This window comes from Mustela erminea, chromosome 9 (assembly GCF_009829155.1).
Source record: "Mustela erminea isolate mMusErm1 chromosome 9, mMusErm1.Pri, whole genome shotgun sequence".
NCBI classification, from domain to species: Eukaryota; Metazoa; Chordata; class Mammalia; order Carnivora; family Mustelidae; genus Mustela; species Mustela erminea.
Window position 1 is genome coordinate 63,380,362 of NC_045622.1, and position 22,409 is coordinate 63,402,770.

Sequence of the window (22,409 nt, forward strand, 5' to 3'; positions counted from 1 at the left end):
GTGTACTTTTTAATTAAATCCAAATGTCACAATAAATTTAAAGTGTTTTATTACCACTCGGGGTAAGAAAGGCAGTCATGCAGGCCCCCCTCTCAGGCGTCTATGGGCCCGGCTGGGGGAGAGGAATGGGGGCACAAGCAGGCCTGTCTACACGCTCTCCTCTAGGCTGGGGCTCTTTCATGAGTCCCCTGGAAACCCCTCCTGGTTTCTGGCAGGCCCAGGCTGGGGAAGGCCAGGCCTGCCTGGGAGACCGCCCATCTCTCGCCTTCCTGGCCAGCCCAGATGATGCCTCCTCCCTTAGCACTGGTCCCAACCCACCCAGGCACTTCTTCACAGCCTGGCAATTCTCTGTGCCCTCTCCACGCTCTCCACCTGGGCTAAGTGTGCAGGTAACACCTTCTGTCTTCCTGGTGACTCGCTTGTCCCTCCATATACAGCATCTCAGCACATTCCCTAGTGTGAAGAGTCGCGATTACGGTTTCAGCTTTATGGATGGGGAAATTGAGGCTCACAGAGGTAGAGCGACTTAGCCAAAGACACCCAGCTACAAAGTGGACTTTTGCCGAGTCCTTATTCCTACAGCACAGTTCTATCTTGGAGCCCTTATTGGGCCACATCCAGGCCCTCATTCCCGGCCCTCGAGATGGGGCATAAAACATGGTGGTGGCTCAGGCAGGCATCACCCAGAGACACATGTGAGGCAGGAGTTCAGGCAAGGGAGTTGGACTCTAATGAGGCCAGGGTCAAGATCAGGCTCTGCCACTGACCCCCAGTGTCACCTCAGTCAGGTCCGTTAGCCTCTCTGAGCTTCCTCTTCCCCATCAGCAAAGCAGGAACATGACACCCAACTCACAGGGCTGAGGAACCAAAGCAGTCAACACCAGCAGAGTGCTTGCAATCCTTGATGTGCTGTGTGAGTAATAATTACTAACAAGGTCCCTGAAGGTGAGCAGGGATCCATGAGAACCCCATTTCACAGATCAGAAACCTGAAGCCAGCAGGAGAAAGGACTTACCCACGGTTCTGCCAAATCTCAGCACCCCGGGAGGGGCCAGGAAAGGATGCTCAGACAGCCAAGGATTTCTCTCTGATACACCCAGGCGCTGAGCATTAAAATGAAAACCAAATAGCCCTAAACACAGAGGTCCCACATGACCCAGCAATTCCACTCCTAAGTATATACCCAAGAAAAAGTAAAACTGTGGGCCCTCACAAAATCTTGTATATGAATGTTCATATCAGCATTACCTGCAATAACTAAAAAGGAAAAATGATCCAAATGTCCATCAACCGATGAGTGGATAAATAAAATGTGGAACATACATACAGTGGAATATTATTTGGCCATAAAATGGAAGTACTGATTTGTACTACGACATGAATGAACCTTGAAAATTTCAGGCTAGGAAAAAAGTCAGCCACAAATGCCATGTGTTGTATGATTTCACTTACATGGAAAGTTCAGAACAGGCAAATCCATAGAGACGGAAAATAGATCCGTGGTTGCCTGGGAGTGGGTAATGGGGAGTGACTGCTAATGGGTATGAAGTTTCTTTTCAGAGTGACGAAAATGTTCTTAAATTAGGTAGTGGAGATGGTTGCACGACTGTGAATGCACTAAAAACCACTGAATTATACATATTGGAAAGGTTGATTTTGCGACATGCAAATTATATCTCAATAAAGCTGTTATAAAGCAAAACAAAGCAAATACTGCTTTGAGAACAGGAGGAACAGTTGATAAGAAGTCCAGCTCTAGGGTCAGGAGTGGGGGCCTGGGAGGTAAAGTCTGCCCTCACAGGGAAGTCAGGCCCTGCTCCTCCCATCTCCCATTGGCTGCTCCCCAGAGCACCCCCATGCCTGCTTTCCTTGCCACCCCATCCAGAAATCTGGCTGAACCCACTTTTCCAGCCCTGCTTCCCAGGGATCCACCATTCTCCTCTGATCTGTCTGCTTTCACCAATGCATTCATGTTTTGTCTTTTTTCATAATTTCTGCATCTTCAGAGGCCTATGCCCTACCCACCAAATTGTATGTGCTCGTGTATGGGGGGGTGCCTCCCTTAGGTCTTGAGCTTGTCCCACATTGGGTACCACGAGTTAGCCTGTGTGCATAATGAATAAGATCACAGTGAGACCCTCCAGGCCCCCAGCCCAGGCTCAGTTACGGAATTGTTGCCCTCTCCTAGGGCCTGGGAGCCTCCTGGGACAGAGGTGTGCACGTATGGATCCAGGCCACGGAGGCCATGGAGGACCTCTGCAAGGCTACCTCTGGATGAGCGGAATACCGCTGGAGAGAGCACACGCAGTGCCCAGGCTCAGCACCACTTCTTTTGCAGCTCATCTGAGAGGCTGACTCAAGAAGATGAAGCGTCCTGGTCAACAGGGGGCGCCAGGCCTGTGCTGTGACAGGCATACCCAAGCACCCTGAGCCTAGAGAGATGACCAAGGTTAGGTTCTAAGTTTGGGCACCTCAGGCCTCATCTCAGCACATAGAGCAGCCCCAGGGAGGGGACAAGACAGCTCTGGTCACTAGAGGAGGCCATCTGTGCCATGGGCTGAGAGGACACAAGTCCGTGTTCCAGGCATGAGGCTGGTTCCATGAGCCTCCATGGCTTCACCATGGGCTGCTGTCTCAGGAAGCCACCCCCTTGGGAAACGATCCCCCACTGTCCCTAAACTTCTCTGAAGTCCTAGAGGTCCTGGGGCTGAGGGGACTCCTCAGGGGTAAGGGGTGGAAGCTACCCTTCCCTTTAGGCAGCCACCACGTTCTGACTACTCCTCAGGTGGGAGTACTACTGTCCAGTTGGTGGAACACATGGAAACATATTCTCCCATTTGAGTTCTGTGCAAGGGACAGGGAGGCTGCTCTGAGCCCTAGTGTCCATGTGAGGAAACAGGCTTGGGGAGGACACATGGTATGGCCCAGGGTCACACAATGGTGGGTGGACAAGCAAGACTTGCTTGAGACCTCACTATCAGAAGGCAGGACAGGACTGGGGTCCAAAGCTCATGCTGATTACCTCTCTCCAAAGTCCAAAGAAGGCCACCTCTGCCATAAGTTGTCACCCTCTCCTGTAGCCACTGTTTCTCTTAGAGAATTAGAGAGTTCTCCACCTGTGCCTGGGCAGAGGCTCTGGAGGTTTCTCTCCTCTTGGGGGAGAGAATTAAAAGCCTTCCCTGCTGTAAGAGAAGGCAGAGCTCCTGGGAGTGTGGGCCCTGGAGAGCAGAGGGCGTGGCGCCAAGACAGGACAGAGTAGGCTAGGAGGGTTTTGAGGCCCCGGGCAGCCAGCCAGGGCCACCCACGGATGCCCCTGAGAGCCAGCTCACTGCCAAGGCAAGACCTTCGACTCATTTGCACCACACGGAGGTGCCCTGAGACACAAAGATTCTGTTCTTCTCAGGGCCCATCTTAGCTATATATATAGTTAGGGAGAGGACTACATTAGACACAGAGAAGGCAGAAATACTTAGCTCTTTCCCCCAAATCAGGAGCTCTCATGGAAGCCTATCTGAGAAAGCAAACTGGCCCAGAGCTGGGAGGGCCGACCAAGAAACTCTTTAAGGACTGATCACACGAAGCAGAGTGGTTAGGAGCTGGCCCATGGTGGTGGTTGGGCAGGTCTGGACTGGTTGCTTCCCTACCTTGGTGTTCTCCTGCCTGCCTCAGGCCCACGGGCTTCAGATCATTCCTTTGGAGCCTGGAAAGCTAGGATCTACGTCTGGTCATGGGGCAGCAACAGAAGAGGAAGGGGAGGGTCAGGGGAGGCCTCAGGCCAAAGCTGGGAAGAGCAAGCAAGGGTCCTTGGGACAGAGGAAGGTGAGGCCCAGTTTGCAAAAAGGACCTTGGGGCTGTTTTCCCTGGGGTTCAACTCCAGAAGTTCAGGCCCTGGTACCCGGATCTTGATCCCTGGGAGACGTCAGATGAGCCACCACATTCCCAAGGCCACAGCTCTGGCCATGCCCTCTACCCTTCTTTTCTTGGTCTTCGGCTGCCTCCTCTGATCACCCAGACCTCCAGCCCCACCAGTCCCCTCACATGGCCAGACTGCAGACTCACCAGGAAATGGAAGGAAGGAAGAGGGGGAGGGAGGGAAGGAGAAATGGAGTGAGGAAGGGAGAGAGGCTGGAGGGGTAGGGGCTGAGAGCCTGGAAAGTTCAAAAGGAAGAATACTTCCCCCTCACATCATGAGCTGTTTTTGCTGCCCCTAATGTTATCTCCTCTGATTTATTTCCCCCATAGTAGCTGTGGTATAATGTATTTGGTCTTTGTCTCTGGTTCCTGGCACAGAGCTCCTAAAACCCTTGGTGTTTCCTGAGTGCTAAGGCTATCTTCTGTGATTCGTGAGGAGCCCCTTCTGAGCACACTTGCATTTATGCTCCTGAGGTGACTTAAGGTGAGCCCCCCAACTAGTCTCGGGATGAAGCTGGGCCTGGACACCAAAAAGACCAAGCAATAGGAGGGCTGGAACTTCCAGTCCTACGCACTGACCTCCAGGAAAGACAGGGAGGGCGCTGGAGGTTACGCTTTATAGAAACTCTTGAACAAGACTTAATGAGCTCTGGATTGGTGACTGCATCCAGGTGCCAGGAGGGTGGTAGAACCCAGTTCCCCAGAGACAGAAGCTCCTGGGCTCGGAACCTCGCCCTATATACCTCTTCATCTGTATCCTTATACAGTGAATGGGTCAATGTAAGAAAATGATTCCAAGTTCTGTGAGCCTTCCTAGAAAATTCTCTAACCTGAGGAGGGAATCGTGGGAACCCTGATCAGAAGTAGAGATGACAACTGGGATTTGTGATTGGCCTCCGAAGTGGGGGCAGTCTCGAGGTGGGACTGAGCCTTCAACATGCAGGGGCTAATACTAGATAGCGTCAGAATTGAGTTAAATTGTAAGACACCCAGTCTGTGTCCCCTGAGAATTGGAGAACTGCTGGTTGGTGCCGGAAAACATGCCTGAGTAGTACAAGTCTTAATACACTGTAAGTCTGGGGCGCCTGGGGTGGTTCAGTTGGTTAAACGTCTGCCTTGAGCTCGGGTCATGATTCGGGGTCCCAGGACTGAGCCCCATGTCAGGCTCCCTGCTCAGTAGGGAGTCTGCTTCTCCCCCTCCCTCTGCTCTCCCCCCTGCTTGTGCATTCTCTCTCTCAAATAAATAAAATCTTAAAAAAAGAAAAAAAGAGAGAAGTGTACATCTGTCCTCTCTCTGGAACAAAGACTGCTTATGCTTGTGATCCTCCTCTTTGCTTCCCCCCACAACCTCCTTGGCCTGTTCATTCATTCTCACTCACTATTGACTTAATAAATAAGTGCTAAGCATCTACTACTAGGAACTGGCCCCTAAGCCATATATTTTAGTAAGAATTATACTAACACTGATGATTTTTCATCAAGAAAGTAATTCTTAATGAGCTTCATTAAGTCAGTTTGATTCCTTGATCAATTTTCTATTCACTAATGTTTAAGATTTTTTTTGCCCTTTCCCTATTCTTACTTTACTGAAGTTCCTCCCCCCTGCCCCTTAAAACAATTAAAAAACAATTCCTTATTAAAATTATTTTCATTGGGATCGATTATTTTTAAATTTAAAGTGACTATTCAGTTCCTGATCAGTTTTGGCTCATATTAAATCTTCTGAACTACAGCTTTTGACACTGTTGAGATTTCTTTTGTGATAATTATTTCTACCAAAAAAAATATTTCCTGAGCCAACTTTGGCAGATCTAAAATTTCTCAGGAAGAGTTGATTCCTCCATCAATTTTTAGTCAATAACATATTTTGCCAGGTGCAGTGTGAACTGTTGCCAGTTTTGCTTTGTGTTAATTATTTCAACCAATTTTGATTTTTTTTCCTGGATCATATTTTTTACTTTTATGTTTTTGATAATATTAATGAGATGTTATTCTCACACACAGGCATATTTTAGCACTGATCTGATAAAGCTTTCTGAGGATCAAAGAACTGTGTTAAAACATCCATGGGGCAGAAAGGCAGGTCACACTCTGCACCCGGGCTGAGTATGAGGTCAGAACCTGGTACCTGAGAGAAAGCTGTCCCTGCCCTCGGTTCTTCCAGAGCCCTTGCCCCTGCCAAGACACCTCACAGATGGGAAAGAGCTTCTGGCTGGAGTGAGAGCAGCTGCCTTCAAGAGACAGCCTCTTACTGACAGGCGAAAAGATGAGGTACAGCCCTGGCTTCCTGTCATGGGCCAGAAGCAGCCTCTGCTGGGCTTCAGACTCTTCTACTCAGAAAGTATCTCCGAGACATTCAGCTGAGAGAGGACACAGAGGCTTCTTGGCGCCTTAGTCTCCCCAACATAAAAGTCGAGGGAGGGGGGTAACTACCCAGGGTCTTTTCAGGCCTGAGACTGTGACTTCTGGTTCACTGGCTTCCAGGCTCTGGGCCTGCTTCAGGGGTCCCCTCTACCTCTTAGCTGAGGCTCTGCCTGGGAACAGCTGGAAATGAGACAGCCCACCTGGATTCAAATGTGGCAAGACCATGTGTGGAAGGCCAGAGGCCACAGATGTTCTCACCTGGGCTCTCTGCTTCTCTGACCCCAGGACAACAAAGAAAGACAAGAAACCTGGACAGGAAGGTTTTTTTCCTGGCCTTGGCCACAATACACACCTTCCCCATGGACCTATCTCCAGACACAGTACCACTGGGCAGCAAGCAGCCTGCAACCCTTGAAATGTAAATGGCAAAGCACAGACCCAGAGAGCAGAGGGCACCTGCCCAGGGACAGACTGAGAGCGGGGGTGGGGGGGTAGGGGGAGCCAGGCTGTGGATGCAGGAGTTCTGGCTCCTAGCCCTGGGCTCCAGCCCACAGGAAAGCCTCCTTCAGTCCTGCTCCCATGTGAAGAACTGCTCAAGTGGTCTCTGCCCAGGCCGCTTTGAAGATGCAGCTCCCCCTGGCCAGACAACAGCCGGGGAGAGGGGTTGAGGCCTTAGTCTAATGGCCGCAGGAAGACTGGTTCAGGGAGGAACAACCCTCCCCTCCTCCCAGGGTCCAGTGAGTGAGAAGAGATGCCTCTGGATAACAGAGAGCTGCGTGGCAGGCCCCCAGTGTCCTCCGCAAACCTATCATCTGTGACACGAGGAATCTAACCGTTCCCATATGTGGCCCTGGTCCCTGTGTGTGCTTACAGTCAGTGATAGTGCCTCTCACCACCAGGGCCAGGGAGGCCTGGGAGTGCCTTTACCACTACCTCCCCAGGCCCACGGAAGGCCTGGTTCTCATCTGAACTCAGCCACAGACCAAATTATTGGGCTATCCTAGCAAGTGTCTTTCCCTCTCTGAGTACAACCTACTCCTCTGCAAAATGGGGCTAGTGTTCGATCTCCCAGCCTCCCAAGGGGGCTGCGAAGATTAAATGAAAAGCCTTGAGATATCTGTGGCCCTCCGTGGTGTAAGGCAGAGGCAATGGGCCTCCCGGGGATGGAGCTGACGTTTCATCCTCTCTGGGGGCTGGGGCCAGAGTTTGCTGACCTCTCACGGTAGGCTGATATCTCAGATGGGGTCCACCGATCCCATTTTCTGGTGTCCATGACCTTGTGTAATCCCCCCATTTCCTTGAGTTCTAACTGGGCTGAGTGACTTGCTCCCAAGGAAGAAAATACAGCCGGGGTGATGGAATGTCACATCTGTGATCAGATGTGTCACATCTTATAAAAGACTGTGATTTCCTGCATGCTAGCAGACACTCTCTCAATGGCTTTAAGGAGACAAGCTGCCATGTTGGAGAGGCCCATGTGGTACGGAAATGAGGGCTGGCCCTGATCCACAGTGAGAAATGGAAGCCCTCAGCCCAAAAGCCCAGGAGGAACCGAATCCCGCCAACAATGAAATGAGTGAACTGGGAAGCTCAATCCCCAGATGAATCTTGACATGAGACCACAGCCCCAGCCAACACCTTAATTACGGTCTGCAAAAATGTCTGTGCTAGAGGACCCAGCTTAATCTGGACCCGGACTCCTGACCCACGGAAATGAGATTAACAAGTGAGTGCTGTTTAAAGATGCTAAACTGTGAAATAATTTGTTACGCAGCCATAGGTAGCGAAGACATACGCGTTGGCATATGTCTTCATGTCTTTATGTCAACGAAGCGTTGGCATACCACAGAGGACAGGGGCCTCTCCTCAGGCCACAGAGGGGGCATCCTGCAGACCCATCTCAGCCCTATAAGCCATATTGTTGCGAGTTTCCCTCAGGAGTCCAGTCCTTGCTGTGGGGTACTGTGAGGAGCCCAGAGGACAGAGGCCCCTGCTCCAGGCTGGGCAGGCAAGAAAGTGGGCGGAGCCGACCCACCTCCTGAAGCCAAGGCTCCTTTCCAAAGAGCGATCCTGCCAGGGCTCCAAACCCCATGTGTGTCTGGAGCAGAGTAAGTGTTTCAAGGTATAACCACGTCCACTTTCTCCCCTGCTCCTCACTAAGACCTGACGAAGTTTAGGCAACTATACCAACTGTCTGCAAGACCGGCAAGAGCCTGGCCTACTGAAGGCTTGACGGACCTAAAAGGTGGTTCGTGACCACACCCACTGATGGGTCATAACTAATATCGCAACTTACTACTCAGAATCAATAAGTGGCAGAGGTGGGATGTGAACACGGTCTGTCTGACTCAAAGCCCACGCTAGTTCCGCATGCTTTAACAAATGGCGAAGCTGAGAAACAGAGATCCAGCATCTGATGGCACCCATAGGCAGCCCCCACACAATCCTTCCCAGACACCAGGGATCAGGCGTTGAGAGTTTTTAAAGATTCAGGGAGGGGAGAGACAGGACAGAGTAGGTGCAGGCCATGGGCTGCAGGAACCCCTTGCCAGAGCTGCTTCCTCTCACGTGGGAAGAACAGGTCTCCCTCCCACATGGGTTTTTCTCCACTGAGACTCTGAGCAGAGGGGCAGCCGCTCCCGCCACACAATATTAAAATGTCAGGAGTTTAAGGCCTGTGTTGGTTGAGTCATAAGTTATCGGCACCCAGTGAGGGCCGACAGAATGCCTCCCTTAAATTATTAAGCAGAAAGCGTCAGACTGTAATATTTTGCTAAACCAAAGTACAGACACAGACAAAGATGTCATTTCAATATTTGAAACCAGCAAGTTTAATTTAAAATAAGAGCAAACCAATAAGCTCAGAACATAGTGGCGTATGAGAGGAAAATTATACTGTGAGAGGAAAAAAAGTGGAAGGACTTAAGAAATTTATAAAAGTAATCTCCAAGTGGAAATTAGAAATCAAGGCCTAGAAACAGAATAACACAAAAGAAATATTACTGTCCACTTTCTAAATCAATATAACACTGCTCCACGCCGGAATTACCATGGTAACTCAAGTAAAAAGAATCAAGCAATTCTTATTATTTCAAAATAAAATCACAGCCTGAAGCCTGGGTTTTATTACAACCACTGATAGATCGCTGGCTTGTATTTATCTGAAATATTGCTTTTCAATCAGCTGGTTTATGAATGTACACAGGCCTCTCACCAGCCCACTTACCGCCCCGTTTTGAGGCGAGGGGCTAACCAATGAATTGATTCCCGCCTGGCTGTATCTGCATATAGACCCAGACTTGAGTCCGCGAGCACAGGAGCTGCTCACCCCTTCCACCTGTCCAGCGGCATCACAGGGCAGAGCGGAAAAGCCGGAGGAGGCAGAGGGGGCTGACCTCATTGTGGTTCCCCTCCAGGTCTGCCATCCAATGGCAGCCCCCTGGAAGAACTGCCCTGACCACCAGCCTCCCACCCCTTGTCCCCAGGCATCCTCTTGCTGGCTCCACCCCCTCTCCCTTGAGCCCTCCCCGAGTGTCCCTCTCGCCCACCTCCAAGTCCGCCAGCTGGAACAGGAAGGCTGCAGAGCACACTGCTGCAGTAAGATGGCCTGAACTCTGGCCCTTGCAAGCGTGGGACCCGCGACCAATTACACAGTCTCTTTGTATGGCAGTTTTCTCATCTGTGAAATGAGGATAATACGTGTGGCTTTTTCCTAGGGTGGTTCAGGGTATTCAATGAGATCATACGTGGAAGATGCTTTGGTGGAATGAGTACAGAAATGGCCCCAATTCTCTACCCCTCCTGCTGGTAGTATGCACGCCCTTTGCAATGTGACTTTCCACCTCTTCCCTTCAAGAACAGAATCTGACCACCCCCACCCTGCCCCCAAATTCAAGCTGGCCTTGTGATTTATTTTGGCCTAAGGAATGTGGCAGAAGCAAAAGCCTCCCAGAGCCAAGCCCAAGACTCAGGAAACGTTGTGTACTTCCACTCTCCCTCCTGACCTGTTTCTACTATGAGAACAGGCCAGAAGAGCTTGCTGGACAACAAGGGATGCTCGTACCCCCAGCGTCCAGGAGATTGGCCATCTGCCAGGCACGAGAGAGTCCAGCTGAGACCCGAGAGACCACTCAGCCAAGCCCAGCCTAGAGCACTGACCTACAGATTCAAGAGCTAAATGGATGCTTGTTTTGAGCCTCTGAGTTTGGCGGTAGATGGTTATGCAGCAATAACTTACTGATACACATGCGAAGCACAACACCCCAGTTTCCAGCAAGAGTTCAGTAACACCATAGCAAGTGTGTTTATAGGAGCCCTAAAGGCTGGGAGGCTGAAGCCAAAGAGATCACACTGTATCTGTGCAGAGAACAAGGTCCCTGCACAGAAGCATGAGGCTTCCTGGTTGATCAAGTAGTGTACATGGATATTAGGTGCCAGTTAGGTATTGCTCCCATTACAGAATGTGAAAACTGAGGTCCAGTAAGTTGTCTGGAGTCAGCTGTGACTAGCACCCGGGTCTCCTGAATCATGCCAGCAGGCTGTGCCTGGAGACACAGGCCGCTCCAGGAAGTTCAGCCGGGAAGAGGCGGAAGGTAGGAGCTACTGATGCAACATGACCTAGCTGGCCTGCTCTTTGGGACAGCTGCCCTGGCAACCTGGACCAGCCTGCTCACTCCTCTCACACCCCCTGCTTTTAATTTGCCCCAAGTTGTGTCAGCCTCTGTGGACGCCTGCCTTAGACAAAACACAAAATGAATACCCCAACAGGACACCAGCTTATTACTAGGTAGGGTGGATGGACTCTGAGCCTGGCCTGGAACAGTATGTAAGAGGCCTTGACCATCCAGAGGCTCCTGCGAGACCAACTGCTAGTGTGGCAGCAGGTCTCAGGCACCATGACAGGGCAGCCCAGGCCAGGGCCCTGGCTGTAGTGAGAGCTGGGAGAAAGGTGCTAGGCCGGAGGGAGAGGCTGGGTGGTGACAGAACAGAAACAGGGTAGGGCCAAAGCCCCAGATGAATGCCATCCAGTTGTGTGCTGATTAACACTTCACATTTGGCTCCTTCAACATCCATGGGTTTAATACACCCCCCATGGCTCATTTCCCACTACCAGTATAATGCCACTGAACTCAAGAGTGGGGGAGAAATGTGCCAGATCAGCTCCCGTAGGCCCATACAAGCTGACCCCACTGGTGTGGTCCTATCCCGCATGCAGGCCTGCCAGGCAAACTCACTCTAGCAGCAGCGGGATGAGTTAAGCCTGAGGAGGGGAGGATGCTCTCCGTGCCTCAGTTGTCCTTTCACTCTAGGCAGGGCGGGCAGGCAGGATGGGCTATATGTTATATGCATCTCTGGGGCTTCTCTGAAGACCTGGGCAAGGTTAGTGCCCATCAGCACCTGCCAGCAGGACTTAATGTGAGGATGGAACTGTGTCCTGTGGGCAGTCAGCAGGCTGGCTGGGGCCACAAGTGGGATACTCGGGCACCTGGCAAGAGGACAGGTGATGTTCCTCCTGATCAGACTTTCCTACCACCAGCTTCATCATGCCTCGGGGCAAGGATTAGAGGACATGGAATTTGGGCAGAGAACCCTGAAAGGAACCCCAGGTTCCCGACCTAAGCCAGGCAACCCTCCTGCCCACTTTCAGCCTTGCCTATCCCTCTATAGATGGAAGCGCTTGCAGAGAGTGGTCTTGGAGGCTCCTTCCTACAACACTACCTGCCTTGGGGAATCTGGCCAGTGGTGGTAAGTAGTGAAGTCAGCCTCCCTCCTGGACAGACAGCAGTGATCAATGGCCATGATGGATAAACGGAAGAGGGCGAGTGAGTGAACAAGGCACCACATCAGGCAGCGGATTACTTGATCACAGGGTAGTTGGTGGAGCACGAAGTCACCTCACACAGGCAGGAGGCTTCCTGGCTTATCAAGCGTATACATGGACTCCATCTCATTGAATCTCAATTAGCACCCCAACCAGTTAGATGCCACTGTTCTCACTGTAGAGATGAGAAGGTAGAGAGGCATAGCAACCTCAGCACTGGATAAGCATGGGGCACAAACCCACAGTGGACGTGCAGCCCACTGGTTCCTGGCACACTGTGGCACCGATGCCCTTTTCTCTACCTTGCTCTCTAACTCCTTCCTGTCTGCTGGCCCTCCCAATAGGGGGCTCCTCTGGGCCCTGAAGGTGGGTCTGAACAACAGCCTTGGCCTGCTGGCTACTTGGGGGCAGCTGTGCCCTGGGTGGAGGCAGCTCTGGAGGCAGCCCACGTTTGCTGGAAGCCCCACCTTGGCTTGGGCCATGCCCCCAGTAGGCTCCCCAGCTCTGTCTTGGGCTCAGAGAAGGTCCTGTCCAACCACGACCACTTCCCAACTCTGGCAACCGCGCTCCACAGTCCACCGTGCCAAGGCCCAACCTCACGTTCCTCTGCCCATGACCGCAGAGGGGCGGCCACCATTGCTGGCTGGCCATCATCTGTCGTCCCAAGGGGAGACAGACCAAAATAAATCTGTTCTTGGTCTTGCTCACAAATGGGCCCTGCTGGGAGGCTCCTTAAATGGGAGTGGGTGGGGTGGCCTCCAGGTCTGATTCTGGACTCTGGCTGGGGTGGGGAATCAGCTCTCTGAGGGACCAGAGACAGACCCGGGCTCTGGGAGAATGCATATTTCCACGTGCTAAAAAGCATCGTGTGGGACATGTCCAGAAGGAGAGAGACAGTAAGACAGAAAGGCAGCCACAGAGGCCAAGTAAGTGGCCACACCAGCACCAAGCCCCGGCACGCAAAGGGTGAAGCTTTTAGGCGAGCGGCGGCCAGTGATCTCAGCTTCCCCCAGTCCTAATGCTCCTGAAAGGCTCTCTCCCACTCCCTGTAATTGGGCATCAGTAGTTAATGCAGTATTGACTGCATTACACGCTCCCGTGCCTCCCCTCACTAATGCCAATTGCATCACCTTGTACAGTCACCGGCTTGCTTAGCCAATAGCCGTTAAAAGCAATCCAAATCATGAATCATATGGGAAACTTTTAGCAAGACACTGCCATCCAAGGAGACAATTTACAGTTGAGTTAATCTGGGTACATTAGCGAGACATGGATTCTGGACGACAGACCAATTTATGTTGTTTCCCTGTCCCCCGCCCCCCACCCCCTTAGTGCTCTGTGTGGACAAATGAACAGAAGAGCAGGGAACAGAGAGAAGCACCTGCTTCTTTACGCAAGGCTCTGGGAGGGGGTGAGGGAGACCCGTCTCTATAGGCTCTCCGCCCAGCTGAACTGGGGCAGGAAAGGTAAGCAGCTCGTACATGCTGCTCAAGATTTGTAAAGCCTCATTTCCAAAGGCTGGGAGGTAGCTGCTGCCAGAGCTGCCACAGGCGGTACAGATGGGGACCCTCCTCTTCTAGGCCATGGGCAGGTGTCAGCCCGAGTGCCCCCCACACTGGCCTCACCAGACCTTTACACACCCGCAGCAGGCAGCGGTGCCTTTTGGGCACTGCCTTCCTGCCACCCGCTGGGGTCTCCGGAGTGGACAAGCATCACGGCCCACTCCCTGCCTCCATCTCTGGGGCCAGGAAGGGTCCTAGCCACACTCTGCTGGGAGAGACGCTGGGGACTCTTTGCACTCCAGGGCATGATGGGATAGCCCAGGAGGTCCTGTTGATGGCTGAGCAAAAGCTGGTTGGTACCCAGGAATAGCCAAGAGCCGCCCTGGCAGGTCACCCAGGTCCACTGTGGAGGCCACACTCGCAGCGGTCATTAACAATTGAAGACTCACTGTCTGGCCTTCCTCAGGCCAGCTCCACTCTCCTTAGGCAATTTTACTTATTCAAAATGCTCTCAGAATCGTGTCTGGTATTTAGTTCTGCAACCTGCCTGCTGCTTCCTGTGGGCAGCCCCGTCTTCCTACGGGTCCTTGGCAGAGGCAGCTTACCTGCCTTTCTCCAGCATGCACCTGGGGACAGGCCAGCACCCCCAAGAGGGCACCTGCAACATCCCCTCTTGCCCAGACCCCCACAACCCAAGGCTCTCCCTGTTCTTGGGGCTGCCTGGACCCTCTGCTGCCTGTTTCTGAGTACTCAAGCCCCCTTCTCCAATGGCCTGAGGGCTAATCTGTTTCAGAGCAGGAGTACCCTTTGCTCCCCTGAGCCTACAAGCTTCCCCAGAAGGCCCCCAGCTGATTGCCAGTTCAAGTACCTGTGCCAGGGAGAGAAGGGCTCTTTCTCCAGGGAAGTTGGAGCAGGGCTTCCTTTGCTGACAGGCATGCCCGACGGCATCTAGAAAGCCCGGACCCTGAGTTCCAGTAAAGTGGAGATGGCTAGGCCAAGAGCAAGCGTCCAAATGAAAGCAATTAATCTTAAAACCAGAAGTTTAACCATTTGCAAAACAGATCTTTCCTCTCTGTGGTGGCCCTTCACTGCTCGACCTAATGGATTACTTTATTAATAATGCACTGTGCTTAAAAGCAAAAAAAAAAAAAAATTTTTTTCTGACAATTCAATACTTCAGAAAGTCTCTTAAACCCGTTGCTACGGCAAAGCGATTGATATTTTATTATCTTTCAGAAGTGCAACATGAAAGCCCTGCAGCCCAGCAGAGCAAGAGCTTTGGTCCTCGGCAGCTGGCAGACCTGACTTCAACCAGAGGAGCCCCGGCCTCTTCCGACAAGATGCTGTCAGGTGGAGAAAAGGCATTGGGGGTGGTTAATAAGGGCCCCGAGTCCCTGCTGCAGCCAGACAAAGGGTGCAGTGCTGCATCCTGGAGGTACATGCTTCTTGGGGGCCCTGGGGGGCAAGGCTGCCACCTAGCCCACAGGGCTGCCTGCTGGAAGAGCATAAGTGCCAGGAAGAAATTAGGCAGCGGGTTCGGACAGACAGGTGGGTCGATCCAGAGTTTTTCTTCCTTCCCCAATGGAAGGTGCCACCTTCAGAGTTTCCTGGAATTAGAGGATATCAGACTCTAATAGGGAGTGGAGGGCAGATGTAGGAGCAGAAAGACTGCTTTTGGAGGACACCTCTGAGCTGGGCAGGACAAGAACCGGATGGCTCCTCGGGACCCCAGCTGTCTACCTTCCTGGTGCTCTGGGCCCCAGGGCTCAGTGGTATGAACTGCAGGAGGCACCACTCTGTTCCGACTAAACTAAGCCAGGGACTGAGAAGCATCACGAGCTCTCCTCTGCAGATCTGGTGGAGACTAGGGGAAAAAACCCATGCCCAGGGCAGCTGCAGTGCACTGCCGTCTGGAGGCAGGAGACTGGCTAAAATGACCTCCAGGTATCTATTCCTATTCAGGGCTCATCTGAAAATCTGGAGTATCACGGAGCTCAAAGGGACTCTGGGGTGCCTGCACAGAGCACGACCTAGGTGGCAGTGGTGGGGTCATTCTGTTGCATGAGACCAGTCTCCCCGCCTGAGGCCTCCCATGTACAGGGCCTGGGTTTTCTCCAGTTCTGGCTTGATCCTGGGGAATAAGCATGCCAAATAGCCACGGCTAAAGACACGCCCTGAATTCCATATCTCCCATCAGGAGAGTACCCCCACACACTGAGGAAGGGCCCTCTGCGCTGACTTCTGCAAACCCCTCATTTTACCAAGAGCGAAAGCGAAGGCTAGCTCTGGGCATGACTGGTCTAAGAGAACCCAGCGAGCTCATGACAAAATGCCTCTTCCCTCCTTCTGGCCTGACCAGGTCCTTCTCCTTGTCATTCTGTACACACCTGCAGAAGCCTAGTCCTCTGGTGGCCCCCATAGGGATCCTGGGAGAGGGCCCCAAAATGCTACAAGCATACTAGAGATGGAGGTCAGACCCTGGCCAACCTCTTGCAAATGCATCCCCTTTGCCAGAAGCACTTAGTCACCCCTTTCCTCTCTTACTGTATACATGCTGAGAAATAGCCTTCAAGGCCACCCCACATGCCACCCCCAGGCCAGACACCTTAAATGCCCCTCCTTGATGGAGGTCTCAGGGCTGGTGGGGAGGCTAGGAACCCCAGCTTGTGGTAGCAGCGAAGTGCACATCCTGTGTGACCTTGAGCAAGTCACTTAACTTGGAATTTTCACCCAGTGACCATGACAATAACACCACTGACCTGCTGGGCTGAGGGCACAGGCCTAGGGGAGACTCACTAGTAGAAGGTTAGAGAACGGCCACCACCATTAATCCAAGAGGATTCCTGGTGACATGCTGCAAACCACCTTCTCAGCTCCTTACCAGTAGAAATCAGGTGACAGCATGAGTGCCAACAATTCTATCCTCATCTCCCTATAGCACCAACACACCAGGCAACCATCACCTACAGGGCAAGGAGAGCCCCTGCCAGCCAAGGAACAACTACTGTGTGGCTACTGGCCTCTGCGTTTGGGTCAGGAGGCACCCACCCGGTTTTACCTTTAAGTGGGCTATGATCCCCAACCTCTCCTGAACACACCAGGACCCTTTCTGCAGGGCACTCCTAGTCAGGAAGGCTTTAGGGTCTATGGGACCATCTTCTAGAGGCTTCCAGCAACCATGGGCCTTGTGTTCTGACTTCTGGGGTGCACTGAGGCTCTTGACCATGTCAGGTTCATGCCACTCTCCAGGACCTCACCTGCACAGTGCTACGGGCCAGTGGCGGGACACTTTCTTCCTCTGGGCCAAACTCCCGCCTGCGCGCTCAGGGGACCGGGACCCAGTGGGCCGGCACAAGAAGCGTCTGTCTCCCCAGGGGCCGGGGGGCCTTCTCCTCGCTCGCCGGGCACCCCGGGGCCAGCATGGTCTTCCCGTGCGCCCGCGAGCCGCAAGCTCTGGCTTCCTCTTGGGTTACCCGGCCGGCGCGAGGGAGATGGCTGTGGTGAGAGGAGCGGCCGCAAAGACGAGACGCCGCTCGCTGAGCGCCACTGCGCGGAGATCCGAGGGGACCCGAGCCTGCACGCGGCCCCGCAGAGCCCCACGCGGCAGGCGCAACGCCCGCCCTCCGGCTTAATCACCCCTCCCCCGGCCCCACCTGGCCGCCCCCGCGCCCCGGCCCCCGGCGCCCCGCCCGCCTGGCAACCCTGGCGCGTGTGCGTCCCGGCGTGTGCTCCCGCGCGCCACCGCGGGGGGACGAGGGGGTGCGGGGCGTCGACCCCCCGCCCGCCACCTACCGTCCTCCTTGTCCAGCACCATCATCTCGGGCGCTCCGTGTCCAGCCGCAGCTCGGCTTGACCGGGAGAAGGGCGCCGACTCTGGGCGCGCTTCGGCGGGGCGGCCGGTCCTCGGGCAGCTAGCGGGCTCTAATTACCCGCTTGTCCGGCTCTTAACCTAGATTGCACTCAGCTAGAATTACATTCAGGAGCGAAGCACTTCGCAGATACAAAAGCAGTCTCACCTACTTTTGTGCCTCAGAATTGCAAGGAACTACGAACTGCAATTTAGAGAGAGAGAGAGAGAGGGAGAGGGAGAGAGAAGGGGGAAGAGAGGATCAGAGCCGTTTCTTTGATTCTCACCTTCTAAATGGCTCAATTTGCCCAGTATAATCTGTCTTAATGTAATTGCATTTGATAGCTCATAACCCTGGCTCTGGCAACGACACAGCTTTCAGCCTCATAAAGTGTTTTCCCCTCGGATTTAATCTGAATCTCAATCTAAAATTATATTCAAAGAGATGGGGGAATCTCGGCGGCCGTCTCCCGCTGCCTTTCTCCCTCAATGTATGAGGTTTGCACTTCTGCTACTGAATAAATGCACACATTTCCCGAGGCCCCCCTCCCTCCCGGGTTAATGGGGAGTGGAGACGCGCGGCTGCCTGGCTCCGCAGCGCCACCTGGAGGTCACTCGGCCCTAGCTCGGCGCTTGGTTCTGCGCAGCACCCAAGGTCCTCATCCTAGATATTTGTCCTGTGGACCACCCTTGTCTTCCACTCCCACCCCGTCAGCCTTAGTTTCTGACCGCCCTCCCAGCCGGGCGATCTTTCTCTGATCTCGTACCCTCCCTTCCTACCAGCGCTGCCGGAGGGTTCTTGTTACCTCCTGGATTGTTTGGCAAAGTTAGCCTTCTGCAGGGTACAAACTAGCATCACACATACCCCAGCACGCAGCCCCCCAACCCCCTTAAGAGCATCCTAATTCCTTAGGGAGCAGAATCCTGTCTCAGCTTCTCTCCGAGCAAGCACAGTGTGGCCTTGAAGGTTTTTCTCCTCCCAAAACTATTTATTGAGCATGTATTATTCTAAGGTGCTGATGATAACACAGTGAACAAAAGATTCCTGCTATTTCGGAGTTGAAAATCCTTGCTCTGTACCTCAGGAGGCAGGAAGGAAGACAGTGCTCATCTCCTCTCTTCCCGAACCCTACTTCTCCTCCAAGAGCTTGGGGTTAGTGCCAGACTGCCTAGACTAGGAAGACCAATCTTAAATATCAAAAGCTTTTTTTTTTTCTTTTTTCCCCCCTTCACAGTACCGTGATCCAAGAGGATGGAAATATTAACGATTTTCTATAGCTCAAGGAGGGCTTCAGAAAGACATGTCAGAAGTTCATCCCTGGCAGACACTTCTAAGGACTAGACCCAGGAAAGGAGAAGGTAAGGACCACCAGTTGGGATTTCATCCCATCTCTGCCTATTACCAATGGTAATAGGCAAATCACTTTGTCTCGGCCTCAGTTTCCCTGTTTGTGACGTGGGAAAACTGCGCTGCTCTCCAAGGTTGTGGTGGGAGTCAGATGAGCTAATGGTTGTGAACATGCCTTGTAAACTGTGGCACCCCGACATTGCGCAGACTTACTGAGTATACATGAAACCTGGAGGCCAGGCGGTGCCCCTGAAGCCAGGGGAAGGATCCAAAGCAGAGTGCCTGGCAAGGGTGGGAATGGGAGAGTGGGGCTGCCGCCCATCTTCCTCCAGCCTAAGTGGGGAAGTCAGTCTTTGAGAAAACAGAAGAGAGGCTGCTTCTAATGAGATGCCTCATCCGCAGCTCAGAGGGTTTCGCTTTCCCCTTCATCTAGAATACTTAATCCTAATAGTCCTTGAGTATATTTGATGTTAAATATATCATTTTGCTCAGCCTCACTGTCCCTCAGGACTGTGAGCTTGATCTCTCCCCTGCCACCGCAGCCAGAGCTATATACCCCAAGGGTCTGAGGGAGGCTTTGACTCTGCTGGCCACGGGCTCATTTTGTACCAACCCATCACCCCAGCCTAAGCTGGGGGCCAGACAGTGTCACAGGCAATGGGCCTGACAGGCTGGCAAGGGGTAGCTTCTGGCTGTAGATGCCTCTGTGGGCATCCCCTCAGAATGGGGAGGCATTCCCTTCATGAGGGCTGCGGTTTTCCTCTCAAGTCCCAGGGCCAGCTCCTCCTCCCTTTCAAGGGTCGGGCCCTGACCCACAACCCAGGACTTGAGTAGCTGGAGGCACTTTCCCACTCTCTTGCTCATGTTGGGCTTGGGGATCTGTCCCAACACCAGCTTCCTCAAGCCTCCAAGTTACCCAGTTAGTAGCCGTCTCACCAGCATCCCTCTGGGGAGTCGGGCACCCTGTACCCCACCTCAGGGATGGGAGCAGGCCTGGAGTTCTGAGCCATGGGCTGAAGAGGCAGGTAGGGTATGTCAGCAGGGGGTTGCCACTGTGTGTGAAGGGCTGCTTGTGTCCACAGGCGGCTCTCTCTGCACCCCCAGTTGTGAGCATTGAGCTCCCACAGTGATCTGGAAAAGGGCCTCCAAAGAGTCCTTCCACTTTTCAGAGCTACCCAGCAAGTCTTGGAGGGTTTAGATGACTGGAGCTCTTAGCCAGGAAGGGGCCCACTGGAGGGACGGAGCCAAACATAAGCCTCACCCATCTGGCAGCCACCCTCTCAGCTCATGGGGAATTGCTGGCCAGGAAGGTAAGTCCTGTGCCGGGGCCTACCCCCATCCAAGCTGTCTCCAAGTCCAGGGGCACACCCACAACACCAGAGTGGAATCCTCAGATCCCCTGGGGCTGGGAGAGGTGGTTTGCACCCAACATAGCCCACAGGCAATGAGCATGTACTCTCAGGTCGATGTTGCCAAGAGTGCTCCAGAACGTCTTTGAGATGCCTCTAGGAACAGCAGAGACAGACCAGCAGCTGATCAGCCCCCAGGTTATGGTGAGGAGAAAGGGGGTACTACTGGCTGCCTTTCAAAGTCTGGGGCAGGTCCTAGCAGTTTGTCCCTGTACTTGGCAGGAAAGTCGTGAGGAAGGGTTCCTGCACTGGATTAGGGAGGTGTGTGGGGTGGGGTGGAGGGGCGGGAGACTCTTTGCCCCAGGGCCTGGGCAGACCAGATATTCCAGAACTCAGTGGAGGCTGTCATATGTGCCTCAGCCTGAGGGCCCTGCTTCCAACACAGTGCAGTCGTCTCCAAGATGGGTGGCTTCACAGGTGAAGCTCACAGATGTATTTGGAGTAGCCGCCACAGATGACAGGACAGAGTGACCCTACAGATTTTGCAGTACAATCAGGATGCCTGCTGGCCAAGTTCAGATGCCCTGCTCTTTCCCCTACTAACACAAAAGCAGCCTAAATACAGGAATTTGCAATCACCTAGAATGGATAAGGTGACGAACTTTCCTCCTTTGTTGAGGAAGCTGCAGTTATATTGGTAAGGCCTGGTGGAGGCCTAGGCCAAATCTGCTCCCCCAGGAAGCAAGTCTCTGGCCAAGCCACCCCTGCACAACAGCTCTGAGGACATTGTGGATGTAGGCTGACCAACTGTCTTGGTTTGTCCCAGGACTGAAGGGGTTCCCAGGAGGCAGGACTCTCTGTGCTAAAACCAGCTGGTTCTGGGCAAAGCAGGACAGTTGATGACCACAATGGGACAAGGGACTAGTGGGGCCAGAGAGAGAGGTCAGGCAGCCAGACCCTTCATGACACACCAGCAGCTGCGTGGTAGCCTCAAATTTCCCAGCCTCTTGCTCAGGGCTTCATACCCCAGGCACTGAGGAACTGCCTAGCCCCGGGGAACGGCTCTATGGGGCAGCCTGGCTGTGCCTTCTCTTGCAGATTGGTAGTCACAGTGGGAAAGCTGGGAGTTGGACTCAGGCGTGGATCCAGATTTTTCAAGAACCAAGCTTACTTATGCAATTTAGGGGTTGGGGGTGCTCTTTAAGAAAAGGAATACAAGCCTGCTAACACAAAATGACCATCAAAGGACTATGAAGCTGAGACTTCATAAGCTTCAAGGTAAACCTCCCCCCCCCCCCCCGATATTCTGGATACAGGACCCGACCCTAGCCAGCAGGGCAACTCCCGACACACTTGGTGGAGGAAGGGGGGGGGCGTTAGGGGTGAAGCAATGTCACCCATCCCGCAGCTGTGAAGTTCTAGATCTGAGGGACCCCCGGGCCGTGCGGGTTTGCCTGCAGGCTCTCTGGATATCCCCCTGGGGGAGGCGTTCCGCAGTCGGGTGCGGAAGGGGGGGGGCGCAGACACCCAGAAAGCCTAGGAGACTTGGGGGCTGTGGGCACTGCGGGGAAGCCCGCGGCGGCGCGGGTCGCCGAGGCGCTCCCAGTGTCTGCGAGACGGCAAGAGCCTGAGAGAAAGTTCCCGGCCGGAGCGTGCAGGGCTGGCGGGCCCGCGGCGGCCCGGGTGACTTCCCGACCCCGCTAAGGAACCCGCGGGCTGAGCCCAGCACCCCGGCACGCACGCCCGCGCGCACACCCAGCGCCGCGCTTCCGGGAAGCAGCCGAGCGGCCCGAGCCAGCTGAGGCCCGCGCGGGGGACGCTGCCGGCGCGACGCGAGCGGGGTGGCCTCGGCAGGGCCCGCGCCGCCGCCGCCCGCGCCCCCACCCCCAACCCCGGGCACCTACCGTCCTCCTGGTCCAACACCATGGTCCCCCGGCGGCGCCAGCCCGGCACGGGCGGAGGACGCGGAGGGACGCGCGGCTCGGACTCCGCCGCCGCCCGACTGCGTTGCTCACGCCGGCCCCGCGCGGGCTCCGCGCCCCGCGACCGGCGGCCGGGGACGGGGGCGGGCGGACCGGCGCCTGCAGCTCAGCCCCGCGGGCAGGGAGCTCGGGGGGGGGGCGGTGCGGCCGGCGCGTCCCGGGGGCGGGGGCGGGGGCGCGTCGGTCCGCCGCGGGGTCGCGGGAGCCCCTGGAGCAGCCGCTGCCCGGGCCGGGCCGGAGCCGCCGCCGCCGCCGCCGCCGCCGCCGCCGCCGCCGCGCGCCCG

The 22,409-nt window shown here is 54.2% G+C and overlaps 1 protein-coding gene across 2 annotated transcripts in view; it reads right to left on the reverse strand.

Moving 5' to 3' along the window:
- Positions 1-22,252, reverse strand: part of LMO1 (LIM domain only 1) — a 40,181-nt gene extending 17,929 nt beyond the window's left edge. Inside the window, exons 1-2 of one of the 2 annotated variants that reach the window (XM_032359140.1) lie at positions 22,048-22,252; positions 17,392-17,651 (exon numbers count right to left, since the gene is read on the reverse strand). In XM_032359140.1, coding sequence (XP_032215031.1) covers positions 17,392-17,416 — 25 coding nt within the window. In that variant the 5' untranslated portion in view covers positions 17,417-17,651; positions 22,048-22,252. The remainder of the gene's footprint in view (positions 1-17,391; positions 17,652-22,047) is intronic. The other variant, XM_032359141.1, reaches the window with a different exon arrangement.
- Positions 22,253-22,409: the final 157 nt, after the last annotated feature.